This window comes from Ranitomeya imitator, chromosome 1 (genome assembly GCF_032444005.1).
Source record: "Ranitomeya imitator isolate aRanImi1 chromosome 1, aRanImi1.pri, whole genome shotgun sequence".
NCBI classification, from domain to species: domain Eukaryota; kingdom Metazoa; phylum Chordata; class Amphibia; order Anura; family Dendrobatidae; genus Ranitomeya; species Ranitomeya imitator.
The window spans coordinates 186,094,200-186,112,659 of record NC_091282.1 but is presented as its reverse complement, the minus strand read 5'-3'; the positions used below and the strand labels follow the sequence as shown (position 1 = coordinate 186,112,659).

General features: G+C 44.1%; 1 protein-coding gene across 1 annotated transcript in view; it reads left to right on the top strand.

The window, feature by feature from the left end:
* Window positions 1–18,460, top strand: part of LOC138658809 (zinc finger ZZ-type and EF-hand domain-containing protein 1-like) — a 280,359-nt gene that overhangs the window by 37,509 nt on the left and 224,390 nt on the right. Inside the window, exons 10-13 of the mRNA XM_069745866.1 lie at window positions 3,050–3,141; window positions 8,144–8,289; window positions 13,235–13,346; window positions 13,649–13,864. Coding sequence (XP_069601967.1) covers window positions 3,050–3,141; window positions 8,144–8,289; window positions 13,235–13,346; window positions 13,649–13,864 — 566 coding nt within the window. The remainder of the gene's footprint in view (window positions 1–3,049; window positions 3,142–8,143; window positions 8,290–13,234; window positions 13,347–13,648; window positions 13,865–18,460) is intronic.

Sequence of the window (18,460 nt, the reverse complement as noted above, 5' to 3'; positions counted from 1 at the left end):
AAGGTTCCTCCACCTTGCCATCCTAGAGGACCATTTCCAATTCACGTCCTTACCCTTCGGTCTTGCCACGGCGCCCAGGGTATTCACGAAAGTCATGGCGGCCGTCATGGCCATTCTTCACTCTCGAGGAGTGGTCGTGTTGCCTTACATAGACAACCTCATAAAAGGTCCGTCTTATCAGGCCTGCGAGGCAAGCGTCCACATTACCTTGGATTCCCTTTCGCGCCTGGGCTGGTTGATCAACTTGGACAAGTCCTCTCCCGTTCCTGCCCGACGGATCTCCTTTCTGGGAATGATCCTGAACACCTCAAGGGGACTGGTCTTGCTTCCTCGGCCCAAGAGCTTCAGCATGAAGCTCAGACGCTCTGCCATCCTCGCCCACGACCCTTTCGGTTCGCCATGAAGATCCTGGGCAAAATGGTAGCCGCAATAGAAGCGGTCCCCTTCGCTCCACTCCTTCTCCGCCCCTTACAACAGGCTCTGCTGGACAACTGGGACAGGAGTCCCTTATCCCTCGATCGTCCATGCCCTTTGTCCCCGCGGATCAGACAATCCCTTATATGGTGGACCCTGGGTCCATCTCTCCTCCAGGGGAAGTCTTTTCTCCCGATCCGCTGGCTAGAGGTAACTACTGACGCCAGACTCCTCGGCTGGGGAGCGGTGTTTCTACACCACTCTGCCCAGGGGCGTTGGACAATTCGGGAGTCGAGGCTCCCTATAAACATCCTGGAGATTCGTGCGATCAGACTCGCCCTGAGACGTTTTCACTCCATGCTTTCACTCCATTGGTCACCCAGTCCGAGTCCAATTGGACAATGTCACAGCGGTGGCATATATAAACCATCAAGGGGGTACCCTCAGCAGGGCGGCGATGCAGGAAGTCTCCCACATTCTTCGTTGGGCCGAAGCCAACCACTCCACCATTTCCGCGGTGCACATTCCGGGCATCGAAAACTGGGCGGCGGACTTTCTGAGCTGTCAGGGCCTTGCCTCGGGGGAGTGGGAACTCCATCCAGAGGTGTTTCGGCAAATCTGCCTTCGCTGGGGGACCCCGGACGTGGATCTGATGGCGTCCAGATTGAACGCCAAGGTTCACAATTTCATTGCACGTTTTCGGGATCCCCAGGCTATCGGAGTGGACGCGCTGATATCCCCATGGCATCAGTTCCAACTCCCGTACGTGTTTCCTCCGCTTCCCTTACTGCCGAAGGTGATCCGGAAAATCAAGACGGAGGGGGTTCCGGTCATTCTGGTCGCTCCGGATTGGCCACGTCGCGCTTGGTAGGCGGAGCTCGTTCAGCTCGTAGCCGACGTTCCTTGGCGGTTACCAGACCGCCCAGATCTGCTTCGCCAAGGGCCGATCTGCCACCAGAGCTCAGGGGCCCTACGTTTAATGGCGTGGCTGTTGAAACCTGGATTCTAACTCGAGCTGGTTTCTCTCAGCAGGTTATTCCCACCATGAGAAGTGCTTGCAAGGCGTCTTCCGCTTCCATTTATCACCGCACCTGGAAAACCTTCTTCTCGTGGTGCAGGCTTCGAGGTCGCCCTCCGCTCGTTTTCTAAATCCCTTGCATTTTGGATTTCCTTCAGTCCGGCTTGGATTCCGGCTTGGCACTGAGTTCCCTCAAGGGTCAGATCTCAGCGTTATCCATGTTATTCCAACGTAGGATCGCTGCCAACCTTCAAGTCTAGACTTTCATTCAGGGGTCTCCCATGTGGTACCCCCCTACAGAATGCCGTTAGAGACCTGGGATCTCAACTTGGTTCTGGGGGTTCTTCAGGAATCTCCATTTGAGCCTCTTCAGGACATTCCGCTTACTGTCCTCTCCTGGAAGGTTGCCTTCCTTGTAGCTGTGACGTCTATCAGACGGGTCTCAGAATTGTCCGCTTTATCCTGCCGGGCTCCTTTTCTTGCCTTCCACCAGGACAAGGTAGTCCTACGCCCATCTCCGGCCTTTCTCCCTAAGGTGGTCTCATCTTTTCACCTTAACGAGGACATCATTCTTCCCTCTTTTTGCCCGCAGCCAAAACACAGGGTCGAAAAAGCCCTTCATACCCTGGACGTGGTACGGGCCCTTAGGAGGTACATTTCCAGAACGGCTCATTTCAGAAAATCGGAATCCCTTTTCGTTCTCCCAGAGGGTCACAGAAAGGGTTTGGTTGCGTCTAAAGCCACGATAGCCAGATGGATTCGATATGCTATCCAGGAATCTTATCGGGGTCAGGGGCAGACCTATCCCGGCGGGGATTAGAGCACACTCCACTCGGTCGATGGGTGCTTCCTGGGCCATCCGGCACCAGGCAATGGCGGAGCAGGTTTGCAAGGCCGCAACGTAGTCCAGCCGGCATACTTTCACAAAGCACTACAATGTCCACACTCATTCCTCTGCGGACGCGGCCCTTGGCAGACGTATTCTGCAAGCGGCCGTCGTGCATTTGTAGTCAGATGGTACACGGAGTTATTTGGTTGTATTGTTCCCCTCCCAGGGACTGCTTTGGGACGTCCCATGGTCCTGTGTCCCCCAATGTGGCAAAGGAGAAATAGGGATTTTTGTGTACTCACCGTAAAATCCATTTCTCCGAGCCACTCATTGGGGGACACAGCACCCACCCTGTTAGCCTGTTCGGCTCTTTACCTTTTTCGTTTTTTGACTTTCTTTGACATGTTATTCTCTAATGTTACATGATATATTGTTATTATTCTCCTACTGCTTTTGCACTAAACTGGGTCTCTGGAAGCCAGCATGAGGGTGTATACTGCAGGGGTTGGGTTCCTACACTTGGCACCCCTCTCTTAAATACTAGAGTGCTCTCCAGTAGCCTGTTACACATTGGAGAGATCTGTGTGGTGCAGCTCTGTTCAATGTCTACATCCGGTTACCCCCGGAGATGCTAGCAGCTGATCTATGGAGATATGGTGTGGGATTCCCACTGATCTGATAGTGGTTAGTGCTACTAAAGCTAGGTCACCATTATGGTATGCACTTATGGTATGCACTGAAACCCATTTAATGTCCACACACTTCTAATGTGTTTTTTGTTTCTTAAGGATTCCTTACAGAGACGGGAAAAACAAGAGCTAGTATTATTCTATCTTCTGCACCCGAATCAGCCTTTGAGGTTACACAGATGAGAATTAGGGTAAGTTTTTGTTATTGAAAAAATCTAATCGTTTACATTTTTAGGACATTTTGAAATTAAGTTTTCAACGGAAATAAGTGTACTTTTTTCCCCGGGATTCTTAAAAGGAATCGGTCGCCAGGTTTTGGCTACCCCATCTGAGAGCAGCATGATGTAAGGGCAGAGACTCTGATTCCTGTGATGTCAGTTACTTGGCTGCTTTATAAAATCCCTATCCTATCTGCTGCAGATCTACCAGATCTCTGAATGTTGAGCTCTTTATAGCCCTGTCCACACCATTACTTCGGCAACTTTATGCCCATGTACTCTATCAGTGGTGGGGGTGGATCTGGGCCAAGTTTCTGAATATGGGCAATAGAAACCTGCAGTTCCAGCAAAGGTAATCGGTTTTTGACAACTATGAGAGACAATTACCTTTCACAACTGGTTCAGGACCCAACAAGAAGGGGGGCACTGCTAGACCTAATATTAACCAACAGGCCAGACCGCATATCAAATATAAGGGTTGGGGGTCACTTGGGGAATAGTGATCACAAAATAATAAGTTTTCATGTGTCCTTTAATAAGATGTGTAGTAGAGGGGTTACAAGGACACTAAACTTCAGGAGGGCAAATTTCCAACGGATAAGAGAGGATCTTGGTGCAATTAACTGGGACGATATCCTGAGACATAAAAATACACAAAGAAAATGGGAGACATTTATTAGCATCCTGGATAGGACCTGTGCACAGTATACCGTATGGGAATAAACATACTAGAAATAGGAGGAAACCAATATGGCTAAATAGAGCTTTAAGGGGCGCAATAAGTGACAAAAAGAAAGCATTTAGAGAATTAAAGGAAGTAGGTAGCGATGAGGCATTAAATAAATACAGAAAATTAAATAAATTCTGTAAAAAGCAAATCAAGGCAGCAAAAATTGAGACAGAGAGACTCATTGCCAGAGAGAGTAAAAATAATCCCAAAATATTCTTTAACTACGTAAATAGTAAGAAACTAAAAAATAATAGTGTTGGCCCGCTTAAAAATAGTCTGGGTGAAATGGTGGATAAGGATGAGGAAAAAGCCAATATGCTAAATGACTTTTTTTCATCAATATTTCCATGGCAGACGATATGATCAGTGATAACAAAAATTCCCCATTAAATTTCACCTGCTTAACCCAGCAGGAAGTATGGCGGTGTCTAAACATCACTAAAATTGACAAATCTCCGTGCCCGGATGGGATACACCCCCGAGTACTGCAGGAATTAAGCACAGTCATTGATAGACCATTATTTTTAGGGTATATGCACATGTTCAGGATTTTTCGCTTTTTTTTCCTCGCTATAAAAACACAATAAAAAAGCATAAAAAACGCATACATAAGCATCCTATCATTTAGAATGCATTCCCCAATTTTTGTGCACATGATGCGTTTTTCTCCGCGAAATAACGCATCGCGGTAAAAAAAAGCAGCATGTTCATTAATTTTGCGGATTTTCCGTGTTTTTCCCGCTATTTTATGCATTGGGAAAGCTCCGGGGGAAAAAAAGGCATAAAAAACGCACAAAAAACGCTGCGGATTTCTGGCACAAATGTCCGGTTTTCGTCAGGAAATTTCTGCAAGAAATCCTGAACGTGTGCACATACCCTGAATCTTTAAAGACTCCATAATAACAGGGTCTGTACCACAGGACTGGCATATAGCAAATGTGGTGCCAATATTCAAAAAGGGGACAAAAACTGAACTCTGAAGACGGAAATTTTAGGCCAGTAAGCTTAACCTCTACTGTGGGTAAAATCCTGGAGGGCATTCTAAGGGATGCTATACTGGAGTATCTGAAGAGGAATAACCTCATGACCCAGTGTCCGCACGGGCTTACTAGGGACCGTTCATGTCAGACTAATCTCATCAATTTCTATGAAGAGGTAAGTTACGGACTGGACCAAGGGAACCCAGTGGACGTAGTGTATATGGACTTTTCAAAAGCTTTTTATACGGTGCCACACAAAAGGTTGATACATAAAATGAGAATATTGGGGATAGGGGAAAATGTGTAAGTGGGTTAAGAGCTGGCTCAGGGTTAGGAAACAAAGGGTGGTTATTAATGGAGCACACTCTGACTGGGTTGCGGTTAGCAGTGGGGGTACCACAGGGGTCAGTATTGGGCCCTCTTCTTTTTATCATATTTATTAATGACCTTGTAGGGGGCATTCAGAGCAGAATTTCAATATTTGCAGATGACACATACCTCTGCAGGGTAATCAATACAGAGGAGGACAATTTTTTATTACAGGATGATTTATGTAAACTAGAAGCTTGGGCTGATAAATGGCAAATGAGCTTTAATGGGGATAAATGTAAGGTCATGCACTTGGGTAGAAGTAATAAGATGTATAATTATGTGCTTAATTCTAAAACTCTGGGCAAAACCGTCAATGAAAAAGACCTGGGTGTATGGGTGGATGACAAACTCACATTTAGTGGCCAGTGTCAGGCAGCTCCTACAAAGGCAAATAAAATAATGGGATGCATTAAAAGAGGCATAGATGCTCATGAGGAGAACATAATTTTACCTCTATACAAGTCACTGGTTCGACCACACTTAGAATACTGTGTACAGTTCTGGTCTCTGCTGTATTAGAAAGACATAGCTGAACTGGAGCGGGTGCAGAGAAGAGCGACCAAGGTTATTAGAGGACTGGGGGGTCTGCAATACCAAGATAGGTTATTACACTTGGGGCTATTTAGTTTGGAAAAATGAAGATTAAGGGGTGATCTTATTTTAATGTATAAATATATGAGGGGACAGTACAAAGACCTTTCTGATCTTTTTAATCATAGACCTGAGACAGGGACAAGGGGGCATCCTCTACGTCTGGAGGAAAGAAGGCTTAAGAATAATAACAGACGCGGATTCTTTACTGTACGAGCAGTGAGACTATGGAACTCTCTGCCGTATGATGTTGTAATGAGTGATTCGTTACTTAAATTTAAGAGGGGACTGGATACCTTTCTGGAAAAGTATAATGTTACAGGGTATATACACTAGATTCCTTGAAAGGGCGTTGATCCAGGGAACTAGTCTGATTGCTGTATGTGGAGTCGGGAAGGAATTTATTTTCCCCCAATGTGGAGCTTACTCTTTGCCACATGGTTTATTTTTTTGCCTTCCTCTGGATCAACATGTTAGGGCATTTTAAGTTAGGCTATGGGTTGAACTAGATGGACTTCGTCTTCCTTCAACCTTAATAACTATGTTACGTAGAAACAGGTTTACTAGTCGTCTAGTGATGCATTCTAACTTTTAATACATCTGTAACTGTTCATTCATCTGTGAATCTCGTAAGTGTTTTACCTGTGTGTTTTTTTTCTGGTATAACACATTCATTGTAATCTACGGAGCTGTTTACAGATCTGTGTTTTTCTTTGGACTTGGGTTTGAAAAAAAAAATCAAAACATGTGCCTTTTTGAGTCACAGATCAAAATTAGCCATTCAAATCTGAGCCCTCGAAATTCATCGGGGGTTGGAGAAGTATACAGTTACTGCGGCATTTGTAGTATGTCTGTTTTCATGCGCTCTTTATTAAAGTCTGCATTATACTCGCCAGCCATTGTGTGGTGGCTGTGCCAACATTTGCTCACGGCGTGCAGCTATGTCTTTGTAGATCTAATATCAGATCGGACAGATAAGTATCCCTGAACGTTACACATTTGTTTTAGTTACTGAGGTCATGCAAGCCTTCTTCCTAAGCAAACAGTTTGTTTTGTTTTTTTGACAAGCGATATGTCTAGACCATGTGTGATATTAAATAATCATCTGTGTTCACCTTATGATTCCCTCTACAAAATCCTAATACTCGTCCTGATATTCAGGTCAGGAGAGACGTTAGTGGGGTTAAATGACTGACCCTACACATTTCTTTATGCTCAGATTTGTTACATAAGTTTTGACACATTTTAGAGAGAATCTGTCAAGCTATTAACCTGCAGATATGGGGATAATCTGCAGGTTTATTCCATTATTAACCTGTCTGGCGCCCGCACTTAGCAGAGCGCTGCGGGTAGAAAACGAACTTATTTTCCCCAGCAGTGTTCCGGTTCCAGAGACTGGATAGACATCTGTCTAAGATGGTTTAGTGAATCCTGCATTGACCAGCAGGGTTGGGGACGATGACCCTTGAAGTCCCTTTCAATTATAACATTCAATGATTCAGTCACAGGGGTGGCACCGGCACGGGTTCAGTCACCGTTCTGATGATACAGAATGGCAACTGTAACCGCACTCTGGCACCCTTACGCTGCCAGGGGAAATAAGGTTCATTTTATCCCCACTGCTTTCAGCTCCGTGCATGCGCCGGGCAGGTTTGTAATGCTATTAACCTGCAGATTAGTCCCATATCTGCAGGTTGATAGCATTTTTTTTCTGTGGACAGGTTCACTTTAACGCTGTTTTCTGTGTGCCCATGGTTTATTTAGCTTGGCAAGAAAGGTTGTTTTTCTTTGGAAGGCTTAATGAAACCTATCTAAATATTGTGCTTCCATTTTAAGGCTAGTTTACAACTCGAGAAAATACCTAGTTGAATATGACATCTGAATGTCCTAGCATATGTCATATATATATATGAGTACCCGAGCCTGGAGGTGCCCGCTCATACCCTCCTGTTAGTAACTGAAGTATTGGATGCAGGTTATTCACCAAGGTGTGTGATACCCTCTTTTAAATCGAAACAAATCCTCTTGTTTTTCAAGAACCAATTGGTGCAGAAATCTTGGCTCTCCATTAATTAATCATTATATCTGATACAGTATTTTTCTCATTGGAGGCTTAGATGTAGTTTAGAGTGTTCCTATCATTACTGTATGTGAAGGTATCATCACCGACCTACCGAGGAGCTGCTCCTGTGTTCATACATGGCGCCTACCTGTGCACCCTCAGCTGCAGGATACATAAGGGAAGAATATTGTCACCTTAAGCATATTTTATGTTGGTGTCACCTTCTATGTTTACTGCCAGGTTCGGAGAGGTGCCATTGGTGCCAAATGTGGCTTCATATTTGCTTACAACGCTCCAGAAAAATTCCACGCAGAAGAACATTTCAAAAGATTTGAAAAATTTGATACTTGGAAATTTTCAGACTTCAGAAGTTTTGTGAAACAGAGGTAATTTCTTTGTAGCGTGCCCTTTTCATTTTGTGCGGAATAATTTGGAAATATATTAAGGCTTTTAGATACCATCTCTAGTTTAAAAGTGTGACACCACTTCTTCCTGTCCGATTCCCTTAACTGTCTCCAACCATTAGTATTTTGGTATGCATGTGGATTTCTCTATTTTTATTTCTTACTAAAGTTAAATTTAATCCTGCAGCATTTCCTATGCCAATCAGGACGGGTCTGTCAGTGTGACTATTCCTCCACAATAACACTGCTTGGGATTTTCCGCGCACACCTCTCTGGGTGTGATTGCCGTCCAGTCTTTTGGTAGGACCCTTAAGCAGGCTGTCAAACCCAAGGATTAGAAGTTCCAAGTTAGGATTAGTCTGCGGAAAGTGATACCATAGCAGACTAGTCCTGAAGTATCTACTTAAAGGGAAGGTGCCGCAATTTTGTTTTTGTATTAAAAATAATTGTTTACATAAACAATTATTTTTAATACAAAATTATTTTTTTTAACTTTAATATCTTTTTTATTACTAATTATTTTTGCAGCCACTGGGCGCCGCCATTTTGCTGTGCAGCAGTGTAAGAGTCCCAGCACGACACTTACACTGTGCAAATTACGGCTGCCCTGGACATAGGAGGCTGCGGTCGGGAGGCGACCCCATAGCTACAATTATAAGCTCAGCTTCTCTCTGTTCTGATGTGGCCACGCCCCCTGGGCGGTCTCCACATCACAGCAGAGGCAGGAGATCGGCGTCATCTTGCTTCAGCCTACAGTGGAGTGTATCTGTGAGCTCCACTGTGACTGAGAGCTGCGCTGTTAGAGGGGCAGCTCCATCTGTCTCCCCTCACACTCAGCGGCGTTCCCTGTCCTCTGGTGTGTGGCTGTAATCCCTTGAGAGGGTGAGGGAGTGCTGCCGTCTGATGTCCTCCATCAGGAGCTGCAGAGAGGTAACAGAGGGGGATGGGACACTCTGTGCTGCTGGACCTCACTGTAGCTCCTCACAGGACATCAGACCCTGCATCTATCACTACACTGTGCTGAGCCAAGTATCTAATCCTCTCCTGTGTGATACTGTCTGCTGGCCCCTGTATCTAATCCTCTCCTGTGTGATACTGTCTGCTGAGAAGTGTATCTAATCCTATCCTGTGTGATACTGTCTGCTGAGCCATGTATCTAATCCTCTCCTGTGTGATACTGTCTGCTGAGCCATGCATCTAATCCTCTCCTGTGTGATATTATACTGAGCCGTGTATCTAATCCTATACTGTGTGATATTATGCTGAGCCGTGTATCTAATCCTCTCCTGTGTGATACTGTCTGCTGAGCCGTGTATCTAATCATCTCCTGTGTGATACTGTCTGCTGAGCCGTGTATCTAATCCTCTCCTGTGATATTATGCTGAGCCGTGTATCTAATCCTCTCCTGTGATATTATGCTGAGCCGTGTATCTAATCCTATCCTGTGTGATATTATGCTGAGCCATGCATCTAATCCTCTCCTCTGTGATACTATGCTGAGCCATGCATCTAATCCTCTCCTGTGTGATACTATGCTGAGCCATGCATCTAATCCTATACTGTGTGATATTATGCTGAGCCGTGTATCTAATCTTCTGTGTGATACTGTCTGCTGAGCCGTGTATCTAATCCTCTCCTGTGTGATACTGTCTGCTGAGCCGTGTATCTAATCCTCTCCTGTGTGATATTATGCTGAGCCATGTATCTAATCCTCTCCTGTGTAATACTGTCTGCTGAGCCGTGTATCTAATCCTCTCCTGTGTAATACTGTCTGCTGAGCCGTGTATCTAATCCTATACTGTGTGATATTATGCTGAGCCGTGTATCTAATCCTCTCCTGTGTGATACTGTCTGCTGAGCCGTGTATCTAATCCTATCCTATGTGATACTGTCTGCTGAGCTGTGTATCTAATCCTATACTGTGTGATATGCTGAGCCGTGTATCTAATCCTCTCCTGTGTGATACTGTCTGGTGAACCGTGTATCTAATCCTCTCCTATGCACTCCTCTCCCCCCTGCATATCTTTCCCCATTGCACACACAACTCAATGTGTGCGATAACAGGAGCTGCGGGCGTCATGCTGTATTATGGCATTACGTGAGATCTATATGACGGTATTATGTGATCTGTATGGTGGTATTATGCTTGATCAGTATTGTGAGAATTATATGGCGGTATTGTGAAAACACTGGCAGTATTATGTGTGATCTATATGGCAGTATGTGAACACTGGTGGTATGTGTGATCTATATGGCGGTATGTGAGAACACTGGTGGTATTGTGTGATCTATATGGCGGTATTATGTGAGAACACTGGCAGTATTATGTGTGATCTATATGGCGGTATGTGAGAACACTGGTGGTATTGTGTGATCTATATGGCGGTATTATGTGAGAACACTGGCAGTATTATGTGTGATCTATATGGCGGTATTATGTGAGAACACTGGCAGTATTATGTGTGATCTATATGGCGGTATGTGAGAACACTGGTGGTATTGTGTGATCTATATGGCGGTATTATGTGAGAACACTATGGCAGTATTATGTGTGATCTATATGGCGGTATTATGTGAGAACACTATGGCAGTATTATCTTCAGAAAGCGGACCCATTCTATGGTGGTTCTGGCTGAGCACCTGCACGCGGATCTGGGGTAATAGAGGGGGCAGCATGACCTCCAGTTAGGTGTAGTCAGGGGAAGGCTGGTGAGGTAGCTGAAGAGATGGGTCTCATTTTTATCGTTACTATATGGCTACATTTCCTTCCCAGCGTCACCCCGGACTTCGCCTGTCACCTCGCTTTCACACATCGCCAGGACAGGATGGAGAAGACAGGATCTGAGGAGGGGAATGGGGTCTGCATGCAAAGTCTGGATCAGAACAGTCCATCAATCCGCAGAAATGTTTCCTGGATTTCTGTGGAGCAGACGGTCCATCCATGTGTATAAAAGACAGCGCTCTATGTACAATCCCTGGCTGCTCCACGCACCGAACAGGGGGCCCCTATAGACCAGCACACTGCTCTCCTGAAATACTCTGTGCTGCTGTCACCCTGCTTCCTCCACCACATATCTCCCAGAATCCTTGCTGCCTGCCATCCTCGGTGACTGTCTACTTGTCAGTATAAGGCTGCTTTCACACTAGCGTCGGTACGGGCCGATGTACCGACGCATGCTTTGAAAGAAATGTCCGACATGGGCAGCAGAAGCAGTCTTACGACGCTTCCGCTGCCCCATTGTAAGGTCTGGGGAGGGTGGGGCGGAGTTTCTGCCGTGCATGCGCGGTCAAAAATGGTGGACTCGACGCACAAACGTTACATGTAACTTTTTTTGTGGCGGCGGTCCACCAAAACATGATGCAACCGTCGCACGACAGTTGCGACGTGTGGCAATACGTCGATAATGTTAGTCTATGGGGAAAAAACGCATCCTGCAGACAACTTTGCAGGATGTGTTTTTTCTCCTGAACGACGCATTGCAACGTACAGCCAACAACGCTAGTGTGAAAGTAGCCTAAGGCTGCCGTCCACTATCAGTATTTGGTCAGTATTTTACCTCAGTATTTGTAGCTAAAACCAGGAGTGGGTGATAAATACAGAAGTGGAACAGATGTTTCTATTATACTTTTCCTCTAATTGTTCCACTCCTGGTTTTGGCTTACAAATACTGAGGTAAAATACTGACCAAATACTGCTAGTGTGACGGCAGCCATACTCTGCAGTCACCAACAAAATGGCTGCTCACTGGGTTCCTGAATATCATCCTCTCTTATCCCTTAGCAAACACCCAGGAGGGGAGGAGAGGAGACATCACACACGTCAGCTGACTCCGCCCATAATTACTGCAGTGCAGTAATGTGAGCTAGTTGTACACTAGGTTTTTCTGAAATTTCAGCAGCTGCTCCCCCTAGTGTTTAAAAGTGGAAATTCCAAAACTTTTCAAATTATTTTTCATATTTTACTAAATTATAAACAAATGATAATATTTTTTAAGAAAATGTAATCATTAATTCTTTACATTTTTACAATTTCTGAAAAAAAATTTTTTTTGATGGCACCTTCCCTTTAAGTGATGCTGCGGGATTAAACGTAACTCCTTAAACACTGACGCATTAGAATGTACACAAAACACATTAATGAAGTCCAGAAAAATCAATGCATTCAGCTATATTAGCGGCTGGGGAAAGACATAGGATCAGACAGGTTCCTGTTAAATTTTGATACCTGAAATACTTTGTTGAGTGTGTTCCCTGACTACACTTGATTCTTCCACAAACCCTCTTGCTCCAGCAAACAAGTCTCTGCAAAACATAGAGCATATTTATTTTAGTTTATTACATTTACATATTATTGAATAACTTTTTTTTTTTCCTTCCACTTGTTATGCTGTTTTTATAGTTAAATCAGAATTTACATTTAGTTCAGTGGTTCTTCCACTATTACTGAGAAATGAGTTTGAATTGATATTCAAATGAGGCAGAATAGCTTTGTAGCTCTGAAGCCTCTGTCACTCCAGCTCTATACCTCGCCCAGTACCACCTTCAGCTATTGTCTGACAGCTTTTTTTTTTTTGTATTAAGTGAAATAGCATAGAGGCTATCAGTTAAGCTGTAGGAAGCAGCACTGCTTGGGGAATAGAGCTTGGAGTGACAGAGTCTTCCGATCTACTATAGCCATTGGCATGTCCATTGAAACTGATTTTTCAGTATCTGAGCAGTGGACGGACCATGTAAGGTATTGCTGGAAAGATCTACATGATATCTATCTATCTATCTATCTATCTATCTATCTATCTATCTATCTATCTATCTATATATATATATCGTCTATCTCCGGAGTTTAAATCATGCTGATGAATTACACATGTGACTTTATGCCTCTCTACTATGTATTGGTGTAATTGTGCAGAATTTTTTTTATTCACAGGAATAGTAAGCCGGTCACGGACTTTGAGGACAGTGATCCTATTGCCTGGTTTGAACTTGAAGAAGAATGGGATGAAGTGGACATCAGAATGCAGCAATGTAAAATTGCAAAGGTGAATGGGAATATGTCTGACCATGGTTTGGAATTCCGATAATCATATATTTATTTAATCTCTTTACATTGCTACATATGACTATATAGATTTATATTCTTTTAACATAAGTTGAGTGTGATATAAAGATCATTGTTGTGGTTGTAAAGCGCTCGGGTCTGAGCAGGATGCCTTCTTAACACCCACTGTTTTCATGAGTTTTATTTAAAGTTCTGATAAATATATCAATAAAGCTTAATAAGTTAGAGTTTTATGGTGTATTACATTTCTTCTAATATGTTTCATTTCCACCTCCTTTCTAGTACTGGATGGTAAAATTCCTGTGCACTCGAGAAGATACAGGAGAGCGTCTAGGTGTTCAGGGCATTGGCGCTTTTGGTTACCGCAGGCCACTGGAAGCTAAAATTGATATAAATGTGAAATGTCTCCAATGTAAAGATTTAGCAGCTGACGTTGTATGTGGAATGACTCTGATTCTTAAGACGTTGATGTTTGTGCAGCAGCTGGCACATGATATGGTGAGTTATAGCAGCCGATACTTTTCTGTGCTATCGTTTTAATTTTGAAATATTATGACTGTTTTGTTCTTAGTTGTGATGACATTTTCCTGTTAAGGGTGTTGTCCACCCCTGAATAACTCCTGCTTAATCACTTAAAGGCAACATTAAAAATAATAAAACCAATCTCTACCATTCCTCCTATGTCAATGGTGCTATTCGCAGAGGGTCATTTGAGATGGTTGTTACATGACTGCTGCCGCAAACCAGCTACAGCTGATCGGCTGCAGACTTTACTATTTCATCGGAGCGAGGGTCTGTTGGAATATTGATTTATTGCAGCCAATCAATGGCTGCTCATTGACTGCAGCGGTCATGTGACATTATAATATCACATGATCCACTGGGAATAGCCACTCTGCAGGAGAGAAGTACGGACTGGTTTTATTTTCCATGTGGTTCTGAAGTGATTTAAAGGGTTTGTGCCACCATAAACAATACATTTAACTAAGCAGAAAACATGGAAATAAATGGTTTTGTAATTTACAGTTATTAAATATTATGCTCGTGTTTGCGTGGGTTTCCTCCGGGTTCTCCGGTTTCCTCCCACATTCTAAAGACATACTGATAGGGAATTTAGATTGTGAGCCCCATCGGGGACAGTGATGATGTGTGCAAAATGTAAAGCGCTGCGGAATATGTTAGCGCTATATAAAAATAAAGATTATTATTATTATGCTCTGTTCAAAAGACAACAACCTTTCATCTTCTGAAGTATGCCCCCTGGCGTTATTCTGTCTGCAGGCTTGATTTGTCCTCCTGGTGGTTGATTTGCTGGTCATAAACTGTGACCCAGTGGCTTAAATAAATTGTCAGTATGACCCCAATGACATCAATATCAGATGAATTGATGCTGTGGCCAGTCCGTTCTCCCAAGTGCACATAATAAAACCACACACAATATGTGTCAGTCAGAAAGGTAAACCTATGAATTCTACCGATATAACCATATGCTTACCCGTCCAATCGGGATACTTGACTGATGGGATACATCGGTAAACGTCCAGTCAATCTGTTTGGCGCCATCAACGGACCAGTAAGAATCTCCTTCCGGATCAGGTTCTGAGAAACGGGAGATAAAAGGACCTTTCGGCCATGTGTCTGTCGCCTCACGCTTGCGCCGATTACCTTGCAAGACTGACAAGGACCTTCCGGTCATGTGACCGTCACGTCACTACTAAGTTTATGGACCTTGACGTCATTATGCGTTTACCCACTGTTCTATAATGTATTGGAGTATAAAGGACCTTGCGGTCATGTGATGTAACATCATCATGAGTCTCAGTAAATTTTATGTCACATGACCTTTCTCAATAGCTGTGCATCTCGGCACTCCAGCACCATCTCATGCTCATACTTAGTATTAATATCACAGCTATGTCTATAATATCTAAACAACATTACTGCATAAATATTTAAATTATCTCTATAGAATGCATATGGGTTACTTACTCCTGAATAATACGGTTCCATCACCTTATTCAGGTTTAACAATAAAGGTATTTTTGAGCTGTTTTCCTTTTAGAATGCTGGCTCACCACAGACTTTCTTTGTTATATCCAGATTTTATTCGGTATCGTTTTTATTTTGCTTTCATTTATTATTTATTCCACTTCTTTCAATTACCTGAGGTACCAATAATGCTCTTGATATAATATAAACTCAATATTAATTATTGACAAGAGGCAGGAATCTTAAAATTATTAAATGGGGGTTCTCCACTAATGGTAAGACACTTATTTGAAACAAAAAAAGTATAGGTAAATTACTCATTGAGGCCTATTGGTTACTTGGCATGATTTTAAACAAACACCGTATAGGTAAAGCCGTCATTGAGGCCTATAGCACTTCTTGACTGAAAACAATATATCCATCTAGACCAGAGGTCTCAAACTGCATTCCTCAAGGGCCACAAACAGGTCATGTTTTCCGGATTTCCTTGTGTTGCACAGGTGATAATTTCATCACCTGCACAGATAATGATTCCAGCACCTTGTGCAATGCAAAGGAAATCTTGAAAACATGCATGGTTTGTGGCCCTCGAGGAATGCAGTTTGAGACCCCTGATCTAGACTCCTCTTAGGAAAATATAGACAAGCTGTTACTCCAATCGCCACGACAGCACCCTACGAGAGAGGGGATCCGCCCACCATCAGGACATGAACCTACAGATTAAAAAGGGGCGGTCCCCCTCGCCTCCTCAGTTTTGGGTTCCTGTCCTAGATGGCAACAGACAGGTTGAACTTACCCAGGTCCAGCAGAGTCTGGGGCGCTGGAAGCAGCGTCGGGGGTGTTCTGCATGCAGACCCCTCCACGGCTGGAGGCATGGATGTCGCGTCCCAGGGTCCGGGGAAGGCCGCCCTGGGTCGCCCGAGCGCAGCGCTGGTGGAGGTCCCGGTGTTTCATCCAGGAGTAGCGGAAGGCAAAGCGCCCGTGACCTGGAAGTTGATTCAGGTACTTCCGGGGGAGAGGGGGAGGAGGCGTGGTCTAGCCTTCTTAGGACGACGCCAGTGCTGTGGAAGGCGTGCAGCAAAATGTCCTCTATGGGGGATACAGAGCACCTACAGGTGTCAGAGGTGCTCAAGCAGCACAGAAAAGGCAGTGGTAGCAGCCGCTCTAGAAACGGCAGCGGAGTGGTATGGGGCGGCAGCACTTGAGTGCCCCAGCGTTACGCAGCATTTCTCCTCCTCTGGAACCGGTACTCCTCTAGACAGCTTTCTGTGGCGAGTGTTTGATGTGCACCTACTAGCTGAATTTCCCCTCTTTTTGTGCTTTGTTTTAGGTTAAAAAAACAAAACAAAAATAAGCACTTTTGCAGGACAGCTATATAAAAAAGCTTTGTCAGGCCTGTATATGCCAGACCCTAGAAGAAGAGGCTCCCCTCCGTACATCTGATCTAAGAGCTGTTATCAGGGAAGAGATTAAGAGTTCCCTTAAAAGCAGACGTCATGGAAAAGCTAGTATGGGGTTAAGTTCAGTATCTAGCCCATCTATAGCAGAGCAGCAGGATGAACTTCAGAATCCTCAGCGCTATCTTCCTCGGACGAGGAAGGTAGACCATGTTTCCCTGTAGAAAATATGGAGATTCTAGTTAGAGGTTCGCACCACCATGGGGGTTGCAGATAATAAAGAACCCAAATCAGCCCAAGACATCATGTTTGCGGGTCTGTGTCAGAAAAATCGCAAGTCCTTTCCAGTTATTGATACTGTTAAAGATATTGTTAAACGTGAATTGGACCAACAGGATAAGGGTTTCTTGCCATCATCTGCAAAGAGGAGATACCCTTTTGATGATGAGGTATTAGCTGAGTGGGTAAAAATCCCTAAGGTGGACTCGGCTGTTGCTTCCACATCAAAATCAGCCACTCATCCCCTGGAGGATATAGACCTTCTTAAAGATCCATCCGACAGGAAAGCGGGTATGTTCTTGAAGAAGATTTGGGAGTCGACGTCCAGAGCCTTAAAACCGGCAATTGCTAGCACCTGCACTGCCAGATCTGTTGGGGTTTGGGTGGGTCAGCTGGAGGAGCAGCTAAAGGCCAAAATTCCAAGAGACAAAGTACTTTGATTCTCTATCTCAAATCCGTGAAGGAGTAGCATATCTGGTGGACGTGTCAGTAGACTCTTTAAAACTGGCAGTCAGATCAGCCGGCCTCTTAAACGCTGCCCGACGTGCACTCTGGCTTAAAAGCTGGAAGGGTGATGCTCAAGCTATAGCAAAGTTATGTGCAATTCCATGCAGGGGTGAGTACTTATTTGGCCCAGTGCTGGACAATATCCTTGCAAAGGCAGAAGATAGAAAGGATTTTTTAAATTATTTAATCCTACTTTCAGAAATGCCTTCAGAAGACGGATGCCTTTCCGGAAAGACCAGGATTGGGAACCGGCAGAGCCAAAGAAGAAAGGTGCATCCTACAGTGGCGCATCCCCTGTGGGGGGTAGATTGAATTATTTTTTTTGACCAATGGGCCAACATAACATCCAATACTTGGATCTTGGGGAGAATTGCTTCCGGGCTAAAATTGGAATTTCGGAGTGTACTTCCAAATTTCTTTTTATCAACAACTTTAAATTCTCCAGATCAACAGCAGGCCCTAGAAATAGATTCAGCAGTTGAGGGGAAAAAAAGTTATTGTAGAAGTGCCTAAAGATCAAGCTGGGAAGGAGATTTAATCTCTCTTTTTTCTAATTTCCAAGCCTGATGGTTCCTTTAGGACTATCATAAACTTGCGAATATTGAATACATTTCTACAATATCATACCTCTAAAATGGAATCCATTAAATCTGCAACTAAACTTCTATTTCCCAGGTCTTGCATGACAGTGCTGGATCTAAAAGTTGCTTACTACTATCTACCGATTTACAAGGATCACCAGCAATACCTCAGAGTGGCTGTTCGGCTAAACGATCAGGTCAGACATTTTCAGTTTACGATGATACCGTTTGGGCTGTCCATGGCCCCTAGGGTATTTACTAAAGTAATTGCAGAGGTAATGGCCCATCTCAGAGAACGAGATACCCTACTTGAACGATTTCCTTATTGCGGGAAATTCAGT